Source organism: Pipistrellus hanaki (genome assembly GCF_964339955.1).
Source record: "Pipistrellus hanaki genome assembly, chromosome: 21".
In the NCBI taxonomy this organism is placed as follows: Eukaryota; Metazoa; Chordata; class Mammalia; order Chiroptera; family Vespertilionidae; genus Pipistrellus; species Pipistrellus hanaki.
This window is the reverse complement of record NC_140523.1, coordinates 1,875,125-1,896,962: the sequence shown is the minus strand read 5'-3', so window position 1 is coordinate 1,896,962 and position 21,838 is coordinate 1,875,125. Positions and strand designations below refer to the sequence as shown.

Below are 21,838 nucleotides of genomic sequence, written 5' to 3'. Positions count from 1 at the left end.
TCCTAGCGGCCCCCAAAGTGCGAGAATGGGGCGCCGGCGGTTCAGGTAGGCCCGAGAGAGACGCCGGGAGGCGCGCGTCCCGGGAGGCGCGCGTCCCGGGAAGAAACGCGTGAGAAAGTGCTGAGGTGGCCGAGGCCGCCGGTGAGGACGGACCTTCAGGAGCTTTCCTTCCCCCCGCGGGATGGCGGCGGAGGAGGAAGACATTGGTGCTGTGTGTGTTTCATCCTCACCCGAGGATAAAAGCGTGGGAGAGGAAGGGAAAGACAGAGAGACATACCGATGTCCTGCATGGGGCCCTGGGCCCGGGATGGAGCCTGCGACCGTGGTCCCTGCGGCATCGAACCCGAGACCCCCCCAGTCTCCGTCGGCCGACGCTCTATCCACCGAGCCACACCGGCTCCGGGGAAATTTCGTGCTGCGTTTTGCTGGGGCACCTCAGACTGCAAGGGTTATGGCTCCGGAGCGCGACGAGGACTAAGACGGGAGAGACATGGACAGGACATGGACTGGAAAGCGTGGAGGTTTTTCAGGACGTCGGCCAGGCCCCTCGGGATGTAATTGAGAGACACCAGGCTGCTTAGGGAATGCAAAGGGCCGTCACCCAGGTTCGGGGGGACAGGCCCGGACCGAAGGAGAGCAGATGCGATGGCTGGCGCTGTGGCAGCCCCTTTGCCACCAGGAGGAAGAGCCGGGAGACACTGCTGAGGGGCCAAGGCCAGGGGACCCCCTGCAGACAGGTATGTGAGAAGGTCAGGGTGCCAGAGGGGACCCATCCCTGACATCCTCAGTGCCTAGTGGGATTGTTTTGGGGTTTTTAAAATATATATTCTATTGATTTAAAAAAATATATATATATATTTTATTGATTTTTTTACAGAGAGGAAGTGAGAGGGATAGAGAGTTAGAAACATGGATGAGAGAGAAACATTGATCAGCTGCCTCCTGCACACCCCCCACTGGGGATGTGCTTGCAACCAAGGTACATGCCCTTGGCCGAAATCGAACCTGGGACCATTCAGTCCTCAGGCTGATGCTCTATCCACTGAGCCAAACCGGTTTAGGCTGTCTTTTATATATATAATATTTATTGTTAATAGTATTACAGATATCTGCTATTTCTCCCCCCCCCCTTTTCCCCTCCTTCTCCCAGCCCCTACCTATAACTTATACCTTTCCAAGGGTGGTATTATCCATTTTGTCCTGATTTTAAAATATGGTAGCCAAACATTTTGGATGATGTTCTTATATTTTTAATCGCCTGCCTATATGCCTCTTTATTACCATATTCTTGGTGCTCTTGTTGAATCAAAATAATGATATCGAGAGTTTAATTTGACTTCTATTTATAAGCGAAGTTTTTCCTATATTGTTTCTGATTGTTCTCTTTTTCTTCATTAGATTTGTAAGACTTCTTAAAAATTCTTGGTTTCTGTCTGTGTTTTTTTTTTTTTTTTTTTTTTTTTTTTTAAAGAACTAATTCTTAGATTTATTCATCGGCTGGTTCACACATTTTTTCCCAGTAATTAATTTTTGCTACATTTTTGTCATTCTCTCCTGCTTACCTGGAGTGTGCTTTTATGGTGTTTTTCTAAATTCTTGGTAATTGAAATCATATTATTAATTAATAAAAAGGTATTAAGAATCTGAATGCAGGTATGCTTATAATCATGACGTGAATTTGCAATGTTCTCATTTAAGATAGTTTCTTTTTTATGATGGGTTTACTCTCTGGCTCCGTAGGCTGTTACTGGCAGTCTTTTATTCCTATGGTTCGAGCTTACGAAGCTGGTTTTGAAATTTCTCCTTTCACTGTGTCTTGAGTCAGTAATGTAGAATATTTATGCGATGTCTAATTTGGGGGATTCTTGCTGGTTTGTGTCCCACTAAACTGGATTCAGTCTCTGTGGGCTCCCTCACTGCCTCTAGCCCTGGTTACTGGTCTTGGCTCTATTTCCAGCGTGGGATTCTGGTGTTTTTAAGTAATCAAGGCGAGAGTTTCTTTATCATTTCTTGGATAATATGTAGGATCTCTGACTTCCTAAGTTTTCATGGTGGAAGGAAATCTCTTTCAATGTGATTTCCATGACAACGTTGCTTATTGCTAAAGGAGGCCTAGGACCAGGGGGCGTGTCCTTAATCCATCAGCCCCGGCTCTGTGTGTGAGCTCCTTGCAGGTGCACTCACTCACTCCCATAGGTACCTGCGGCCTTACCTCTAACAGCAGAGGTGAGTTTGCCTGTATCATGTCTAGCATCTTTTTTATTTTATTTTTAAAAAATATATTTTATTGAGTGTTTACAGAGAGGAGGGGAGAGGGATAGAGAGTTAGAAACATTAAATTAAAAGGGCAAAGGAAAAACAACCCCTGAATTAAAACTGTAAGGTGAGATACCTGCACAGTTTAATTTGTTGCGCTCCAATAAGTGAAGTCAAATCGCAAATTTGGTATCAGCATTCTAGATTCTCCCTGCCCGAGCACCGCATCGCTCAGGCCTCCGGGTTCTGAATATACTTGTGGGTCTCGGCAAGTATGATTTTCTGTCGCCTATGGCCAGTCTCACCCCGCTGCTCTCTGCCAAGCACAAATCCCGGAGAGTCTGATGTGGGGGTTTTATTGGCTTCACAGTTCATTGGCCGAGCAGTGATTCTTGAGAGGGAGAAGGAAACCCTGTCCTTAGTTTGTAAATCCCCGACCACTTCTGGGTTCTAATCTCCAAATTGGCTTGCTGGAGATTAGAACCCAGCAAGGGAGGAGGAGATTCTAATATTATTCACTCGAGTGTTTTCATGATTCCGTCTCCTGGATATCCTGTATCCCTTTTAAGTCCTTTTCAGATGTTAATGGGCGTAAGAAATGCATCTCATCAGACAGACCTCAGCATCGGGGTTCCACTTTTTGTCGGTCTGGTGGAGAGGCCCAGGGTTCTTTGGGGTCACAGTTGAGAAGCTACAGAAAGGCCTTTGTGGGTCCTGATGTTCTCCAGGTCAGCCGTACACGCGATGCTGAGAACAGTGTCTTTGCCAGAGATAGTCTTACACGTGGATGAGGCCAGAGGCCGGCCTGTGTGGCTCAGTGGTTGAGTGTTGACCTAAGAATCAGGAGGTCACGGTTTGATTCCCAGTCAGGGCACATGCCCAGGTTGTGGGCTCCATCCCCAGTAGAGAGTGTGCAGGAGGCAGCCGATCCATGATTCTCTCTTAATCTCATCATGGATGTTTCTCTCCCTTCCCCTTCCTCTCTGAATTCAATAAAAAATATATTTTTAAAAAGAAATAGAGATGATATTTATGAGTCCCAGACCCCAGAGCAAAGCTGTATATAGTACATCGCAGTAGATTTTTTTTAAAAAAAATTTTACATAAGGACTCACATGTGTTCCTAGGACCGTGGTCAGAAAACTGTGGCTTTCAAGCCACATGCGGCTCTTTGTCCCTTAAATGTGGCTCTTCCACAAAATACCACGGCCTGGGCGAGTCTGTTTTGAAGAAGTGGCATTAGAAGAAGTTTTCAATCCAAGAGTACAAGGATTGAAATTTCTTTTGAGAGCCAATTTTTTTAAACTTAAACTATATAGGTGGGTACCTTGTTATTAACTTAATTAGGGTCCTCCTAAGCTGGCTTTTGTTAAAAACTCAAGGGGCCAAAGAGCCGCATGTGGCTGGAAAGCCGCAGTTTGCCGACTTTTGGTTTTCCCCCTCCCTCCCTTATGCCTTTGTTTTGTTAAGTTTATCCTCCCGGCTCTCTCTCCTATCTCCACCATGTTGGTTCTCTGTCCTTTATTTCCTTCACACCGATTGCTTCTCACACCCTCACCCTCTCGTTTATTAGTTTCCAGATTTTTATTGATTTCAGAGAGAGAGGGAGAGAAATAGAAACATCAATGATGAGAATCATTGATCGGCTGCCTCCTGCACACCCCCTCCTGGGGATCGAGCCCACCATGCCACCGGGGCATGTGCCCAGACTGGGAATCAAACCGTGACCTCCTGGTTCCTAGGAGCCGTGCCAGCTGAGCTGTCAGTTTCATTTCTTTGGCTAATACGCTCCTTTCTCCATCGCAGTCTGCAGCCTAAGCGGCCCGTCTCTGGCCCCCCCACCCTCCCCCCATGCCCCTCCCTCCCATCGTATCAGAAAAGGAGCCGCTGAACTAGGACACAGCCGGGTGCACAAGCCCCAAAGGCCAACCGAGTTGCTTCTGGCTAATTGGTTTCCTGGCCCCAGCACGCGCGGGGTTTCTGCTGCTGCCCGACAGGGGCTGTCCTCCCTTCGCTGGTGCTCCTGATTAGTATTCGAAAGCAGCGTTCTCTGATGGCCCAAGTGGGAAACCAGGCTGTCGATTTATTTATACCCAGCCTCGGGCAGGCGTTGGGGGCGTGTGGAAGGCTACAAGATGCAGACAGTGCTGTGTGTGTGTGTGTGTGTGTGTGTGTGTGTGTGTGTACATACCTATCGATTAAGGGTGATGGTGGGAGCGGAAATCTATTATCCCACGGGTTGGGAAAGTGACTGAGGGCAGGATATAAACATGCCAGAGAGAGACTTGGTGTCCTTGCTAAGTGCAGGGGGCTTTTTCAGATTCCTGGGCCAATGGTCGGCAAACTCATCAGTCAACAGAGCCAAATAGCAACAGTACAATGATTGACATTTCTTTGGAGAGCCACATTTTTTAAACTTGAAACTGTATAGGTAGGTGCATTGTTATTAACTTAATTAGGGTACTTCTAAGCTGGCCTTTGCTAAAAAAAAAAGTCCTCAATCTGATTGCGGTACACTTAAGGGGCCAAAGAGCCGCATGTGGCTCTCGAGCCGTGGTTTGCTGATCACTGCCCTGGGGAATGGTGTCTTGCAGAAATAAGTGCTCTGACTTGGCCCGGTCCGTGTGGCTCTGTGGTTGAATGCTGACCCATGAACCAGGAGGCCACGGTTCGATTCCCGATCCAGGACACATGCCTGGGTTTCAGGCTCGATCCCCAGTAGGGGGCGTGGAGGAGGCAACTGATCCATGATTGTCTCTCATCACTGGTCCATAGGTGGGAAACAATGCAGGAAGCAAACAGTTGATGTGTTTCTCTCATATCAGTATTCATCTCTTGTCTTTCCCTCTCTTCCATTCTCTATAAAAATCAATGGAAAAATATCCTCAAGTGAGGATTAAAAATTTAGTTTTTTATTGATTTCAAAGAAAGAGGGAGAGAGAGAGGGAGAGAAAGAAACATCAATGGTGAGAGAGAATCATCGATCAACTGCCTCCTGCACACCCCCACTTGGTATCGAGCCCACAGCCCGGGCATGAATTGAACTGTGACCTCCTGGTACATAGGTTGATGTTCAACCACTGAGCAATGCCAGCCAGGACATTAAAAAAAATTTTTTTTTTACTCTTTATTCTGAGAATATTACTGGGTATGTTTGCAATGGGGTCTTCTAAAGTGGAATTCATTTGCCAAGTCTGAAATTGGCCCAGTGGCGTTTTGATTTCCTATGCTTTGATAGACTCACATAAGGAGAATAGATATTATAATACATGGAGTTGGGCCTTGCTTTCTCAGAATTCAGCCCATTTCTTCATTTTTTTAAATTTCCCTTGTTATCCGTTGGTAAACTCCCGGGGTTCATCATACAGCCTTTGGGGTATTTACTATTAAATTCCATTCCTAGATACTGTATAGCCGTGCTGCTCTGTGAATGGAATTTTTATTATCCTTAATAATTTACTTTGCAGGTTTATAGAAAGAAAATTGATTTTGGGGGATATTTAATTTGTAACTTGTCTACTTACTCAGTCCTTGCCTTATATCTAATGGAGTTTCTGTTTCGCTTCATTTCTTTGGTCTTAGTCCATAATCAGTCCTCAAATAATGATCATGTGATTTATTTTCCTAATATTTGTGACTCTTTTTTTTTCCTTATTGAATTGTTTGAGACTTGTCAAGAAATGACAAATGACAGTCGTGAGAACAGGCCCTAGTTTTGGCCGTGGTTTTAAGGAAGACTGTGTGTATCAACTATTATTTTGGCTGTTACTTGTCAATAAGTATGCTGTTATTGGTGATAATAATGACCACTTGGATGATGCGCTATGGGCCACGTTATAATCTGAGTTTATTACCTATTACAAACTCACTGAATGACCTCAGCAGTTCCATGAGATAGGGAGTATTATTATAATTGTCATCATTAGTCCCATTATACAGATGGGAACATGGAGGGGAACATGGAGGTGCTGATAGGTCAGATCACTTACCCTCCAAGGCAAGGCATGAAGTGGCAGCCCTGGGATTGAAGGATCCTCCCTCATTCTTGTCCCTTGGTTGATAACTGTGTGGACGGATTAAAAAAAAAGGTATTTCTTAGTAAGACTGTTCACAAACTTTGGTTTCAGCAGTGAAATCTTTTATTTTTTTTTAAATTCTCACCCAAGGATATTTTTTTTCATTGATTTTTAGAGAGGGAGGAAGGGAGAGAGAAAGAATAAGAGAAGTTGAGAGAGAGAGAGAGAGAGAGAGAGAGAGAGAGAGAGAGAGATATGACAGATATGAGAGAGGTACATTGATTGGTTGCCTCCCACATATGCCCTAACCTGGGGACTGGGAATTGAACCTGCAACCCAGGGACGTGCCCTTGACCAGGAATCAAACCTGCGACCCTTTGGCAAATGGTGGCCAGGGAAGCAGTAAGCTCCTCTTTCTTTTTTTTTTCTTTTTTTTAAAAATATATTTCTATTGATTTCTAAGAGGGAGACATAGAAACATCAATGATGAAAATCATTGATTGATTGCCTCTTGCACACCCCTACTGGATGGGGATGGAGTCTGCAGCCTGGGCATGGGCCCTGACTGGGAATCAAACCGTGGCCTCCTGGTTCCTAGGTGGATGCTCTAGCCACTGAGTCATGCCTGCTAGGCAATGAACTGTTCTTAAACTCTGCTGCTTTGACCTGGTGTGTGTGGGGGTGACTTTTGCACCCTGACCCGCCCTTCTGCCTCCAGGGTACTTTTGTGTAACCCCAGGTGTCCAGGTAATGCAGCTCAAGATCCATCCATCCATCCACAAAGCACACAGACAAAACCCACGAACTATGCCCGAGAAATACCGTTCCCTCCCCATCCCCGTCCAGGAGGCCTCCCGCCCCGTCTCCGATGGCCCCCGCTCAGTCTGCTCACTGTCGGCCTTTCCCTCCCTGCAGGGCCTGCAGTTGGGGACCCGGGAGCTGGAGGAGATGGGCGCCATGTTCTGCCTGGGCCTCCTCCTGTTGGAGCTCAAGTCCGCCAGCTGCAGCCGGCAGCTCCTGGCCCGCGCGGCGTCCCTGCTGACCACCCAGGACGGGGCTCTGGACCAGCAGCTGCGCAGGTAGGCTGCTCGCAGGGGTGTGGTGGACGGGTACTTCTGTGTTTCCATGGGGCGGCGGGTTGGGGGTCTTAGAAAGCAAAACCCAGCAGACGTAGAGGTCTTTGACAGAGAACAGATCTGGAGGAGCCGCCAGATGAAGGTAAGGTTGCGGTTCTTCACTTCGGCCACTGCCCTGGCGTTCTCACTTCCTGCCGGAAACACGGGAAAGACTGTGTGCGCGCACACATCCGATGCAGATGCATTTGTACTTTGTTGGCTATTTGTGTCTGTAGACATGCATTGGGAACACATTGTGCTGATGGTGAGAGGATGGGGCTTATGTTTATACTAGAGGCCCAGTGCGTGAAATCACGAGGTAGCCCGCCGCTGCTCACAGCCCCACCCACCCACCCGCCGCCCTGCCTACCCATTGCCCACCTTGCTGTGATCAGAGCCTGTGGGCTCGGGGGGAGGGACCAAGAGGTGCTCAATGCAACTCATGGTGACCGATCATTTGGTCATCCTGGTCATCATAGACTCTGGCTTTTTATATATATAAGTATAGGCAGTCCTCGGTTACATCAGACTCGATGTATGTTGTTTCATGGTTATGCCACCATCTCCCATTTTTTTAAATAAAAAAATAAGTTCTGTCACTTTGACATATGTACACAGGTGCTTTATGTTTTTTATCATTTATTTACCACAAGAAAAGGTCAGGAATTATCTTTTAATTTTTTTTTTACTGTTTCACTTCATGCCTGCCGTGTCTGTGCTCCATGTGAGTGACATAGGTGCTTATATATGTGGGTTCCCACATATGGTGAAAACCATGTTATGTCGTGCTATAGTAGTGGATCTTCAACATAACCCCAGAACCTACTGTATGCCAGTTATGTTTATGTATGTATGGGTATCATTTGGAGTCATCCTTTACTTGGGGAAAAAAAAGAAAATGGAGAGTCCTAGATGGTTTGGCTCAGTGGATAGAGTGTTGGCCTGGGGACTGAAGGGTACTGTGTTCAATTCCAGCCAAGGGCACATGCCTGGATTATGGGCTCCATTTCCAGTAGGGAGCGTTTAGGAGGCAGCTGATCTATTCTCTCTCCATGATGTTGCTACCTCTCTTTTTTTTCTTTTTTTCTTCCTTCCTTCCTTCCTTCCTTTCTTCCTTCCTTCCTTCCTTCCTTCCTTCCTTCCTTCCTTCCTTCCCCTTTAACCATAATTATAGTCGTTCTTTGTCGCTTCCTTCTAAGCATTTTTTTTCTCTTAATGGACTTTATTTTTTAAAGCAGTTTTAAGTTCTCAGAAAAATTGTGAAGACAGTTAGAGTTTCCCCATATACATCCAATTGAATCAGTAGTCATTACAGAAAGGCAAATTTGAGTGTTTTAGGTCCGATTTTATGCTGATTTTTCTCCAATAACTGTATGAAAAATAATGAAAAACCAGAGCTAGAGTGTCTGTGAGGAAAGAGTTTAATAATGTCACACAGCTCTCTGTAAATTGGTTTACTCTCCTCTGGAGGGGAATCTGGCAGCGTGCAAGAAGGTCCATAAAAAAGCTCCCATTTCATCCTGCGCTTCCAGCTGGACTATCCCTCAAGAAAATAAACGTAGCAGAAAAGCAATATTTAATATGTAGGTATTTAGGGCAACGAGGCATGTATCCCCAAATAAATTCACACAACCCAAATTCCTAGCAGCAATAAAAAAGAAAGAACATTGTTAATTAATCTCCTAGACTACCATGAAACTGGAAATAAAGAGCATGTTCATATACATGTCTATCTATATATATAAAAGCATAAACAGCTGGCTGACTGGACAACCAGCTGGTAACTATGAGGTGCAATGGCCATCAGGGGGCATTGACCATCATGATGCTCTGACCAGTAGCTATAATGTGCACTGACCACCAGGGGGCAGACGCTCAATGCAGGAGCTGCCAAGTTGCAGCAACTTGGGCAGCTGTGATTCTTGGGTGTAGAGAGGAGGGAGCCTGATTCTGGGGTGTGTCACCCGGGAACCGCACTCTCCCAATCGGGGACCCCTCGGGGGATGTTGGAGAGCTGGTTTCGGCCCAATCCCTGAAGGCCTGGCTGAGAGACCCCACTGGATTTGCACAAATCCATGCAAATCGTGCACCAGGCCCCTAGTAAGATTATAATAAGAGAAACATTCTTTAGAGCTTCCCTATACACCAGCTGCTGTGCTAGGGGTTTTATGAGTATTATCTCACTTAATCGTATAAATAATGGTGCTAAGGAGATGCTGTTTTTAGTGTCGCCTCTTACAAACAAGGGGATTAAGTTTTATGGAGGCTGAGATGTTTGCCAAACGTCATGACTCTTATAAGAGGCAGCCGGCTCTTGAATCCCATTCTAACTCTAAGACTCAGGTTCTTATCCTTTATGACATTCAGCCTTTCAACGAATGGATGAAAACAAAAGCAGGATAATTAATGTCGCACACATGCTGACCTGGACTTTAGCAATATGCTGCCACAGGGACAGAGATGGGGGCCATTTGGTGTATAATCCCAAGCTAATCTTATGTCTGAGTGTATTTGTGTATTAGTTTTAAATTCCGGAAATATCCCTTGGTTGTTTTAATACTGTTAAGGGAAGATGAATGTGTAGCATCATAGGTTGCATGTACATCTGCATGGAATAAATATATCCGAACCCTTAGAGATGAGACTTTAATCGTGCGAGATGAAAGACATTGCCAATGGAGAGCAGCTAAAGTGCATTTTCTTTTTATATATATACACTAGAGGCCTGGTGTGTGAAAATTCATGCACTGGAGGGGGAGTCCCTCAACCCGACCTGTCCCCTCTCACAGTCTGGGAGCCCTCAGGGGAGGGAGGTAACCTGGCAATCAGGGGAAGGCGATGCCCCCATCACACCTCTGCTGCTGCCACTGCCGGCAGCACAAGCCTCTGCCAGCCCTGGTTACCTGAACCTCGGTGACCCTGGGTGGCTGGGCAGCCACCATCAGAGGCTTGCCTGCACCTCTGGCTGGCTCTGGGCGGCTGCGGGGCTGAGGGGTCTGGGCACTGCCATCTTGTGGTTATGAGTGCTGCCATGGTGTGGCAGTCAGTCAGCATATTCCCTCCTTATTGGCTGTGGGTGCCACCATCTTTGTGAGGGCATGGTGGTCAATTAGCATATTACCTCTTTATTAGATATGATGATTGATTTCAGAGAGGAAGGGAGAGGCAGAGAAAGAGAGATAAATCAATGATGAGAGAGAATCATGGATTGGCTGCCTCCTGGGGGCTTGAGCCTGCAAACCAGGCATAAGACCTTTCAGTCCACAGGCCAGTTCTCTATCTACTGAGCTAAACCAGCGAGGGCAGAAAGTGCATTTTTTTTCAGATTGCATGTGCTATTCCCAAAATGTTTCCTTGAAACTGACAGTAATTCCTACTTCATAAGCCATTCCACGGGAGCTCAAGGAGTTGAAGTGGCTTGCTGGGTGGGGCTACGTGATGCACCCATTTCCCGCCAACACTGAGGATCTTCTGCCTCTGCCTCCAGCTCCGCCGAAGGAATGGCTGCTCTCCTGCCAATCCTATGTAAAAGGCTACTATATAATCGACCTAACGGCCGGGCAGATTTATTAGCTTTAAAAATAGAGACCCTTAGATTCATTTCAGCTCCGACACCCCATGTTTATTCTCAAGGCCACGTCCTCCCATTCCAACGTGGGAATTAAGGTTGCAACCCTGAATTCAAGACATAAAAGGTTTGGCTTTGACTTATGCCAAATGGCACAAAACACCTATTTGACTGAATGAAAATTAAAGGTTTTCTCAGTGCCTGCTGAGTAGATAATGAGGGAGCAGGTAACAGAAACAGTGTCAGGTAACAGAAACACAGAGGGAGCCTGGCCGGCCTGGCTCAGTGGTTGAGCACCAAACTGGGAACCAGGAGGTCACAGGTTCCATTCCCTGGTCAGGGCACATACCCGGGTTGCAAGCTCCACCCCCAGTAGGGGGCGTGCAGGAGGCATCCTATCCATGATTGTCTCTCACCATGGATATTTCTATCTCTCTGTCCCTTTCTCTCTGAAATCAATAAAGATACTTAAAAATATCTTTAAAAAAAACAGAGGAATGCAAGGGGGATGTGTTCAGAAGTGGGTGTTGCAGATTGTAGGGGGAAGAGCACAGCGGAAAGGAGGTCAAACCAACCACCAACATGGGAAGTAGAACCGGGTATGAGAGGACCCTTTAAGAGGGACCTTAAGTAGCCTTACTGGGAATCCCAATATGTACTCTTTTGCATTCCCAGAGGCGGGTGCCTCAGGGGGAAGTGGTTGTGATTCACCTATTCTTGGCCACCTGGGCTCCTTTAGATAAGTCTTCCAATTCCGACCTCAGGCACGTCCTAGTAAGAGAAGAAAAGTATCGTCGGACATCACAGAGGTGCTGACTCTATTATTGGCGAGAGCCGCCTGGATTGGAAAATAAAGATCCTTTGGTGTGCGCCAATATTGCTTCCGTGCGCCGAGAATGGAAACTCTATCAGCGCTAATATGTGTATGATGGTGTGGCATTTGTCATCGTGTTATGTGGCTTTTGAGATCCCCTATGCTTTGCCACTGGGTGACAAATAAACAGCGAGAAGGTAGAGTAATGATAATAGAATGCCCTGTGCCCGGAGGTATAGGAGGATTTGACACACATCCTCTTAACTAAAGCGAGCCCTGAGAAGACATTAATTGTTGTGTGAGGATGAGGCCAGGGAGACGCGGCATGCTGCGGGTTTGATAAAAGCCGAGTGAGTCATTGCTGTGTGGCTCATCTGTGATTCAAATACAGGTCGTCACCCAACTCAAAACCATGTTTTAAAAATGTATAGTACATCAGTCTGAAAAACATGAATCCCGTAAAGCCGTTTCTGATACAAAGGGGAAAGCATAGGCCATGAAATGTGGCCTTATACACCATCAGTGTCCTTGCCCAGCCAGCATAGCTCAGTGGTTAGATTACCAAGGGACATTTATAGGAGAAACTACGAAAGATGGCCCATGAAAAACAAATCTGATTTTACTGAAGTTTTATTAAGGTATGATGTATGTTCAAGAGCCCACCCATACTTAAAATATGGAATTTGACAAGTTTTGGCGTATACACATACACTCATGAAACCACTACCACAATCCAAATTGCAATGGTTCCTGTCACCAACCTCCCCCCCCCCCCAAAAAAAAAAAAATATCCTCGAATCCCTTTGCAATCCATGGCTCACCTAGACACACTTTAATTCCCCCTCTTTCCCTAAATATTAGTCTCTGTTTTTAGAATTTTACATAAATGGGATCGCATAGTGTGCACTCCTGTTCTCCCCTCCCTCTGGCTTTTTCTCCTCCAGTGTAATGATTCTGAGATTTTCGAATGCCCTCATCTGATTTTATTCTATTTTGTGTGTAGTTTCTAGCCTGTAGTTCAAAGAAACATACAAGAAATTGTTTACCTGTTCTTCCAGTAGATGGTCTGTTTCTCAAACAGCCTGAAATGCATCACTCCTAATGTAAATAAACAACCTACAATGCATCAATCTTGACTTAAGTAAACAACCCACAATGCATCAGTCCTAATTTAAACAGCCCACAATGCATCAGTCCTGACTTAAATAAATAGCCCACAGTGCATCAGCCCTGACTTAAACAGCCTACAATGCATCAGCCCTGACTTAAACAGCCCACAATGCATCAGTCCTAACTTAAATAAACAGCCCACAATGCATCAGTCCTAACTTAACAGCCCACAATGCATCAGTCCTGACTTAAACAGCCTGAAATGTATCAGTCCTAACTTAAATAAACAGCCCACAATGCATCAGTCCTAACTTAAATAAACAGCCCACAATGCATCATTTCTGACTTAAACAGCCTGAAGTACATCGGTCCTAACTTATTTTTTTTTCCGCTCGTTATCCCTTCTGCTGTGTCTGCATTTCATACACACTGTGGCATCGCTGGCTCCTCCTGACATTCGAGTCTCAGCTTAAATGTCAGCATTTCAGCTTCAATTTCACCAGTTCAGCAGGACTTTATATGGCCACCTTGCCTAAAGTAGCATTCCTAGTCCTACTACTAAGGCACTTCTAATTTAGTGTCATCTGTTCCTCCCAGCTACAATGTACAGTCCGTGAGGGAAGGAACTTGATCTGCCTTATATAAAATTATATCTATTCCTAGCACCTTGGACAATGCTTGCTGCATGGGAGGTATGCAAAAAATAAATGAATGCATACATCTTTGCCAACCCTTTCATTTTATGTTTATGGGGAAACGTGGAGACCCAGGAGCTGAATAATAGTGTAATTCAATGCAACTGTGATCTGTTGAAGGAATGCATTCAAAGAATGCTGGGTGATGGCTATTTTTCAACCTGAGAGGGAATTTATCTTATTTTTTAAAAATATATCTTTAATTGATTTCAGAGAGGAAGGGAGAGATAGAAACATCAATGATGAGAGAGAATCATTGATTGGCTACCTCCTGCATGCTCCCTACTGGGAATCGAGCCTGCAACCTAGGCATGTGGCCTAATCGGGAATCAAACCATGACCTCTTGGTTCATAGGTCGATGTTCAACCATTGAGCCACAGCGGCCTGACCAGAATGGGCATTGTGTATTCTTGTCTTTACCTTAAGTCTTTTCCTGCTCTACAATTTTTATGCATTAAACAAATAAAGGCGTTGGCTCTAAGTAAATGCCTATTTTTTTCTGTATGATGGGAAGCTATGACACATAATGATGATAATTAGTATTCTAAACTGTATTTACAAATCAAAAGAATGGATGGTACTAAAAAATGAAACTAGGTCCCTAGCCAGTTCAGCTCAGTGATTGAGCGTCAACCTATAGACCAGGAGTGTTCGATTCCAGTCAAGGGCACATGCCCAGGTTGCAGGCTTGATCCCCAGTAGGGGGCATGCAGGAGGCAGTCTATCCATGATCTCTTTCCCTCCCCCTCCCTCTCTGAAATCAATAAAAATACATTAAAAAAAATAAATATGAGTTTCTCCTTGGATGACAGAATGTTTAGGATCCTAACAACCCCAAGATAGAACTTAAAATGTATCATAATAAAGGAAATTGTTTCTATTTTGTGGGATTTATAGCTCATTCACCTTTTCAAAGAGAAGAAATCCTGAATTCTTTCCTCAATTCTTTCTTGATATTGTGTAACCCTCAGCTGGTTGGAGTTGAGGTTGGTTTGAAAAGTTGCTATTTGGCCTGCATTTGTTTGGGGTTTGTTTGAAATTCTCTCTTACACCATTAGGGAACAATGAAAAAAATTTTTTTTTTCCAAGCTGGAAAAAAAGTAGCTAGTGGTAGGATGTAGAGAGTCGTTGGTTTATGAAGTCCATGTTACCTCTGAAGATCATTCTTTGTTCCTCAATTTCCATTCAACTGGTGACTTTGTGTAGATTTCTTGCTGGGGTTGCTGTCCAGCAGCCTGGTGCTGAATTGTAGGCTCCTGTCTGGGTGTTTTCTTTGCATCCTCATTAATAAAATTAAACTGCTGGCGATATGATCAGCTTGCCCAACCTATGTACCTAGGGTTTCTGTTTTTTGTGTTGTTTTTTTTTCAAAATCATATTATTACCCAGGGAAAATCATTTCATATTGCTGTAGCTTTCTTTTTTTTTTTTTAAGACATTTATTTCACATTGTACCTTGTCCATGACATAGTCATTGATATTCAGTTGTAGCATGCATCCCCCCACCTCCCTATGCCCCAGATAGTTCTCTCTATTAACCAGAAGTGGAGACAAAGGGAGAACAGAAATAGATTATGTGATACAGGAGCGAAACATTTTCTAAATAATACTGTTGTTCGGTGGATTCCCGGAGGTACCGGCGGCTCCGTACGAGCCCAAAATGACTCTTTTCAGCTCAAGTTTGCCAGCAAAACAACAAGCCTAATGACACGGGATGCTGGTGCCCCGCAGCACACTGCAGGGGGCAGGAGCGAGCTGCTGCACGTGGGAACATTTCCCTGGATGCCCCCTCCTCGCACATGCTGCCCCCTCTCCCACCCCATGATTATTATTTCTCAGCGCCGAATTAGCGCACCCTTTTACACAGTGCCGTTATGTAAAATAAAATGACACTTTGTTTCTCTGCGTCGGCCAATTACTTGCTGCAGAAAATGGGACCCTGGAAAGAAGACACGTGTGTGCGCCGCCCGGCAGATTACAGGGAAGCCTTGTCAGAGGCGCCCAGATGTTTGATGCCAGGGAGAGGGGCAGGTGCCAAGAACAAGCAGCAAAGGAAGATGGTTGTAGATAGCTTGCCATCTACAGAAGTAAAAAAATCATCTAGGAAAGCCAATTAGATCGCAGACATGAAATCCCTCCGGCAGGGCAATCAGCACAGAGCTGTACTATATTAAAACCCATTTGCTCCTTTTCTCCTCCTCCCCGCCCTCCCTTTTGTCTCAGACAATTGCAGGAAATATTAAGGAACTTTATTGCTCATCCTCCTATATGATAAAAAGCGAATATGCAAATCAACCAAACAGGGAAACGACCGGACACTATGATGCACACTGACCACTGGGGGGCAGATGCTCAACGCAGGAGCTGTCCCCTGGTGGTCATTGCATTCCCACAGGAAAGCTGCTCAGCCAGAAGCCGGGCTCGTGGCAGTGCTAAGGATGTCCAGCTGATGGCTTAGGCCCACCGAAGCCATCCATTGGACATCCCCTGGGGACTTCTGACTGTGAGAGGACTCAGGCCGGACCTCTAGTCCTTCATACAATAGTTCCTGTTATCCAAAGGGAGCTTCGTTCCAAGATCCCCCTAGTGCCATGGTCTGCAAACTTTGACTCGAGAGCCACATGCGGCTCTTTGGCCCCTTGAGTGTGGGGCCAATTATGGCACTATGATTGTTTCATAGTTATATGGAACAATTAGAGCAATACACTCTGATAAGAATTTTATGAATGTGGTCCCAAAAAGCTGCAACAATACTTATATACTTTCATTGTGATTCCTCAGCTATTAATATTCTGTCCCATTTGTTCTCTCTCTCCCTCTCATACACACCCCACACCCTGTTTTTTTCTGAGTTATTGGAGAATCTATTGCAGAAATAATGTGACCTTGTCCTTAATATTGCAGCGTCCATTTCCTACAAACAAGGCTCTTCCTGTCTAGAAAACCACAGTGTAATTAGAAAAATCAATGGCCATTGACACGGCAAAAATAGCCTGCAGATCTAATTTTAAAACGCTGAACGGTGTTAGCCATGCCCTTTAACGGTGTTAGCCAAACCGTGGCTCGTGAGCCGCATGCAACTCTTTGGTCCCTTGAGTGTGGCTCTTCCACACAATACCACAGCTTGGGCGAGTCTGTTTTGAAGAAGTGGCATTAGAAGAAGCTTAAGTTTAAAAAATTTGGCTCTCAAAAGAAATTTCAATCATTGTACAGTTGACATTTGGCTCCGTTGACTAATGAGTTTGCTGACCACTGTGTTAGAGCAAACGGGAAAAGGGAGTATATTGAGTAAGGGATCCAGTTCGGAATACTCAGCTCCTTGAGTGTCCTTTCATCTAGCACAGTTCATTGATCTTCGTCTGCTGTCCATGACCATCCGATGGTTGTAAAGATCTCGAGACAGCTACTTTGGGGACTGTCTCTCCAACCCAGGTTTGCTGGACATCTCGTGATTCACCATGGGGCATGCACTCTTGGCAGGAAAAACACAGATGCGTTCCTATTTCTCTGTGTTTTGCACCAGGAGACGTGTGTGTGTGTGTGTGTGTGTGTGTGTATACACTTACGTATATATTTATTGGTGTCAGAGAGGAAGGGAGAGGAAAAGAGAGAGAGAAACATCAAGGATGAGAGAGAATCATGGATTGGCTGCCTCCTGCATGCCTCCTTCTTGGGATCAAGTCTGCACCCTGGGCCTGTGCCCTGACTGGAAATCGAACCGTGACCTCCTGGCTCACAGGTCACACTCAGCCCCTGAGCCATGCCAGCCAGGCCTGATTGGTCTCTTGAATCCCCCTTTCCCCAAGGTCCTCTTGTCCTGTTTGTAAAGATGGTATTTAGGTACAGTGGTGCCTCACACAACGAACTTAATTCGTTCCAGGAGCAAGCTTGTTATGCAAAAAGTTTGTTATGTGAAACGCGTTTTCCCATAACAATACATGTTAAAAAAAATAATTCGTTCTGTAGCATAAAATATGCTAAGATTACATAAAAAAAATATGCTAAGATGACATATTTTTATTTAGATACATCTAAAAACATATTTTTTTTTTTAAAAAAAAACACATTTTTTTAATTTTAAGACACACTAAGTAGAGTCTACCGAATCTTGCACATCTTCATCCATTTTCTGCTTTTTGGCCGATGGTTTCATGAAAAACCTGTCCAAAGTTCGCTGTGCGAGGCGTTCGTTATGCGAGGCACCACTGTACTAAGATCAAAGTGTCAGATATGCATAGTAATTTAATTTTTTTTAGCAGATTAGACACACACACACACACACACACACACACACCCTTCTTAAAGTGGTTTTTCTGTCCAAAGGAATCGTTTAAACAACAATATAGAGCCTTTCTTTAGAGAAGACACAAACATCTATATTAATAAAAGGGTAATATGCTAATTAGACCACGAGACCTTCCAGACAAAGCCATGGTGGCGGGGCCGAGGCAGAGGCTAACCGGTGATCAGGCCAGGAGGTGAGGGCAGTTGTGGGTGAGCAGGCTGGCAGGGGGTAGTTGGGGGCAAGCAGGCCAGCAGGCAGAGTGGTTAGGTGCCATCAAGCAGGCAGGCAGGTGAGCAGTTAGGAGCCAGCAGTCCCGGATTGTGAGGGGGTTGTCCGACTGCCAGTTTAGGCCCGATCGCACAGAGGTCCCAGATTGGAGAGGATGCAGGCCAGACTAAGAGACAGATACAAAGCTAGTAGAATAAAAGAAGGAGCAGGCCGTATGTCTCACACACACACATTATCCCTCATCAAGTAATACACTGATCAAACCCCCTGGAAGGGAGCTCTAGGGAGACACGGTTTACCTTTTCATTTTGTTCAGTACGGTTCACTCATTACTCCGTGGACAGATGTTCGTACACCTCTCAGCATCCTATTTCCCCTCTCCTCCCCTTTGCAAAACGATGGTGCATTCCACTTCCTCCTTTACCATAAACCCCTTCACTCACTCTGCCATCCCTCTGTGGAAGCTGCTTTCCCTTTTTTTAATTTTTAAAATTTATTTTTCAATTACAGTCGCTATACAATATTATATTAGTTTTATGCACATGCCACGGTGATTAGACATTTATATACCGTAGGATGCAATCACCCTGGTACCTCTAGTGCCCACCTGCCACCCTGCGTGGCTGTTAGCATGTTATTGACTGTATTCCCTGCGCTGTGCTTTACACCCCCTGGCTGTGTTTATCACGGGCAATTTGGACGTCTTCATTTTCCCCTCGCTCACCACCCCGCCCACCCCTCCCATCGGGCAGCCATCATTTGCTCTCATCATCTGACTCTGTGCCTGTTTTGTGACAGATATGACACTCTGCAGCCAAATCCATTTCCTCTTTTCACATCCTCTCTGCCTCCTTGATGTTTAAAGTCTCTTCTGCCTTTATTGTCGTTTTTATTTTTATTTATTTTTTATTTATTTTTTTAATATTTTTACTAGATGCATGAAAATGGTGCAAGAGTAGGTCCTTAAAGCTCTGGCTTCCTCCAGAGGTCATCTGAAGGTCATCTGAATGGTCATTCTGCTGTTCGGTTGCTCGGTTGATTTGCATATTACGCTTTTATTATTATAGATTGATTCCAGAGAGAAAGGGAGAGGGAAAGACAGAAACACGGTGAGGGAGAATAATGGATCGGCTGCCTCCTGCACGCCCCCTACTGGGGACTGAGCCTGCAACCCGGGTCCTGAAGTGGAATCAAACCGTGACCTCCTGGTTCATAGGTTGATGTTCAACCACTGAACCTCACGGGCTGTTTTTAAAGAGTGCGGCTCAGGGCTTGACGTATAGCAGTTTCTGTGTGCTATTTCCCACCTAATTCTAAACCCTTTAAGATAGCCTGCCAGCCCTCCATCTCACCGGGCTCCAGGAAGGTCGCGGAGGGGACAGTTTTCAGTATCCATTGAGACTCGGGCAGGATGCGGTCTGAGTTCTGCTCCGTCGTCCAGCCCCCGGTTCCTTCCCGATGTTCCGCGTCTCTCCCTCTCTGCAAACACCTGTTGGAGAGATCACAGCAGAGCCCAGCTTAGTTCTTTGGAAAACAAGAAACTCGACGTCTTTGCAAACACACGTAGATAAAAGCTCCCACCAGATCAATGAAAGCCTTTTAGGAAATGACTCCGGCAGCGCTCGGTGCGAGCGGCCTGGAAGGTGCGGGGAAGCCGGCACTCTGTCTCCTGAGCAGTTCTCTGCAAGCTCCGAGGCCTTCTCCTGACTCCCCTGTGCCTGCTGACCACGGGTTCCTCCCCCAGGGCCCAGGCATATGCGTGTGTGTGTGTGTGTGTGTGTGTGTGTGTGTGTGTGTGTTATTGACTTCGGAGAGGAGGGGGGGGGGAGAGAGAAACACCAGTGATGAGAGAGGATCATGGATCGGCTGACTCCTGCATGCCTCCTCCTGGGGATTGAGTCAGCAACCTGGCCATGTGAGGACACACACCAATCAGTGCCTCCTACAAGTGCTCTGACTGGGGACCGGGAATCAAACCTGCAAACTGGCAACCTAAGTACGTTCCCTTGACCGGGACCCTTTGGTGTGCAGGCCAGTGCTCTAACCACACTGGGCAAGGCTTTTTCTCTTATTGACACGTGTTAGACTAGTCCCCACACGTCCCTCTCTTCCCCACAGAATTTTCTCCTTGCCCTTTAATTTCTCCTCCTCTCTATCTTAGGGAGGGAGGGAAGGAGGCTAAGTATAGCTCCATCATTAATTATGAAAGAGCTGTGGGAAGGACAATGTGGAAAATTGAGGTGGCATGTAGATCGGGTTTCTCTTGAGGAATGTTGGGGGCGAGTGGGTGGGAGGGACCGTCAGAAGGAAAGTGTGAGTTCGGAAGCACTGGGTCCAGCGGCGTAGGCACCCATAGGTTACCTGCTTTTCACTCCATGATGTGCCTTGAAGCGCCTTCTGTGAAACATGATCCCACTTAGTCTGGCCTGCAGGGGTTATTAGGATCATAAGCATTACATTGAAATCCCATAGTGCTAGAAGGTTGTGGAGGTGAAAGAATCTTTTATTTTTTATGTATTTATTTTAAAATGTTTTTATTGGCTTCAAAGAGCACGGGAGATGGATTACAGAGGCCTATTTTCTATGGACCCGGTCCCCGAGGTGAGGCAGGTAGCGGGAACCCAGCCTGGGCTCAGAGGGGGCCGTGCAGTGCAGCTCCATGAAGGGCGGTCAGAGAACAGGCTGCACCCAGACCCGGCGAAGACAAGGGGAGAAGATGAGGGGGGTTTGCTGGTTAGAGCTGTGAGGGGGCAGCCACAGTGGGAGGTGGAGTTCATGGCGGGAGAAGGGGCAGGAACCCTAGGACTGCTGGAGGCCAAAAAATGGAAAGTATGTTTTTTTTTGTTTGTTTTTTATAAATTCTATTCTGTAAATCCACCTTTTAAAAAAATATCTATATATAAAAGGCTAATATGCAAAGTGTCCCCTTGGGAGTTCAACAGGGAGAGGAAATATATATATATTTGTATTGATTTCAGAGAGGAAGGGAGAGGGAGAGAAAGAGAAATGAGAAACATCCATGATGAGAGAGAACCATCGATCAGCTGCCTCCTACATGTTCCCTCCTGGGAATCTAGCCCAGGCATGTTCCCTGACCGGAATTGAACCGGGACCTCCTGGTTATAGGTTGATGCTCAACCACTGAACCACACTGGCCGGACAATCCATCTTTTGGACAGAAAAACAAGTGAAGTACGTCTGTGGGGTGGGATCAAGAAGGAAACAAAGATGATTACCACCAAAACAGTTATGAGCCCGACAGTCGAAGCGTTTCTGAATAAATATGACTCGTGTCCCTGCGTCTGATACCCTTAAAAGAGTTGGCTTCTCGGCTAACTGCCTAATGAAATAAACCATGAGCAATAATAGAAATAGACGGCAGTTCCCCCATGGTCTGCAAAGAATGGAGAGAGAAATAAGTTAATGGGAATGAGCTGCCGGGAAAGGGAACATCAATAGTGGTACGTGATGGGACCAATATAATGAGAGAAATATCCGTAAGCATTTGAGAATAGTGGAGTAATAACCAGCAAGCCAGACTGCAAGGCTGTGAGGAGGAATTATGTCCCAATTCGCATGATTCTGCTTTTTCTTCCCCCAGTCCAATAAGACAGCAGCCATGTGGGGAAGGAAGTCAGGGCCGTTAGATAGGAAGCAACGCTATTTTCCCATCTATGTCATTCTCTGCTACGCTCCACTTCAAATGCTTCACGTACATTGAGCATCGATTTATGAACCAGGAAGACAGGG

At 45.8% G+C, this 21,838-nt stretch overlaps 2 protein-coding genes across 2 annotated transcripts in view; one reads left to right on the top strand and one right to left on the bottom strand.

The window, feature by feature from the left end:
- TTC23 (tetratricopeptide repeat domain 23) overlaps positions 1-21,838 on the bottom strand; it is a 995,109-nt gene that overhangs the window by 293,475 nt on the left and 679,796 nt on the right. The window lies entirely within an intron of this gene.
- AGBL1 (AGBL carboxypeptidase 1) overlaps positions 1-21,838 on the top strand; it is a gene marked incomplete at its 3' end in the record, with an annotated part of 137,152 nt that overhangs the window by 102,728 nt on the left and 12,586 nt on the right. The window contains exon 22 of the mRNA XM_084868983.1: positions 7,188-7,351. Within this exon, the coding sequence (XP_084725109.1) occupies positions 7,188-7,351 (164 nt within the window). The remainder of the gene's footprint in view (positions 1-7,187; positions 7,352-21,838) is intronic.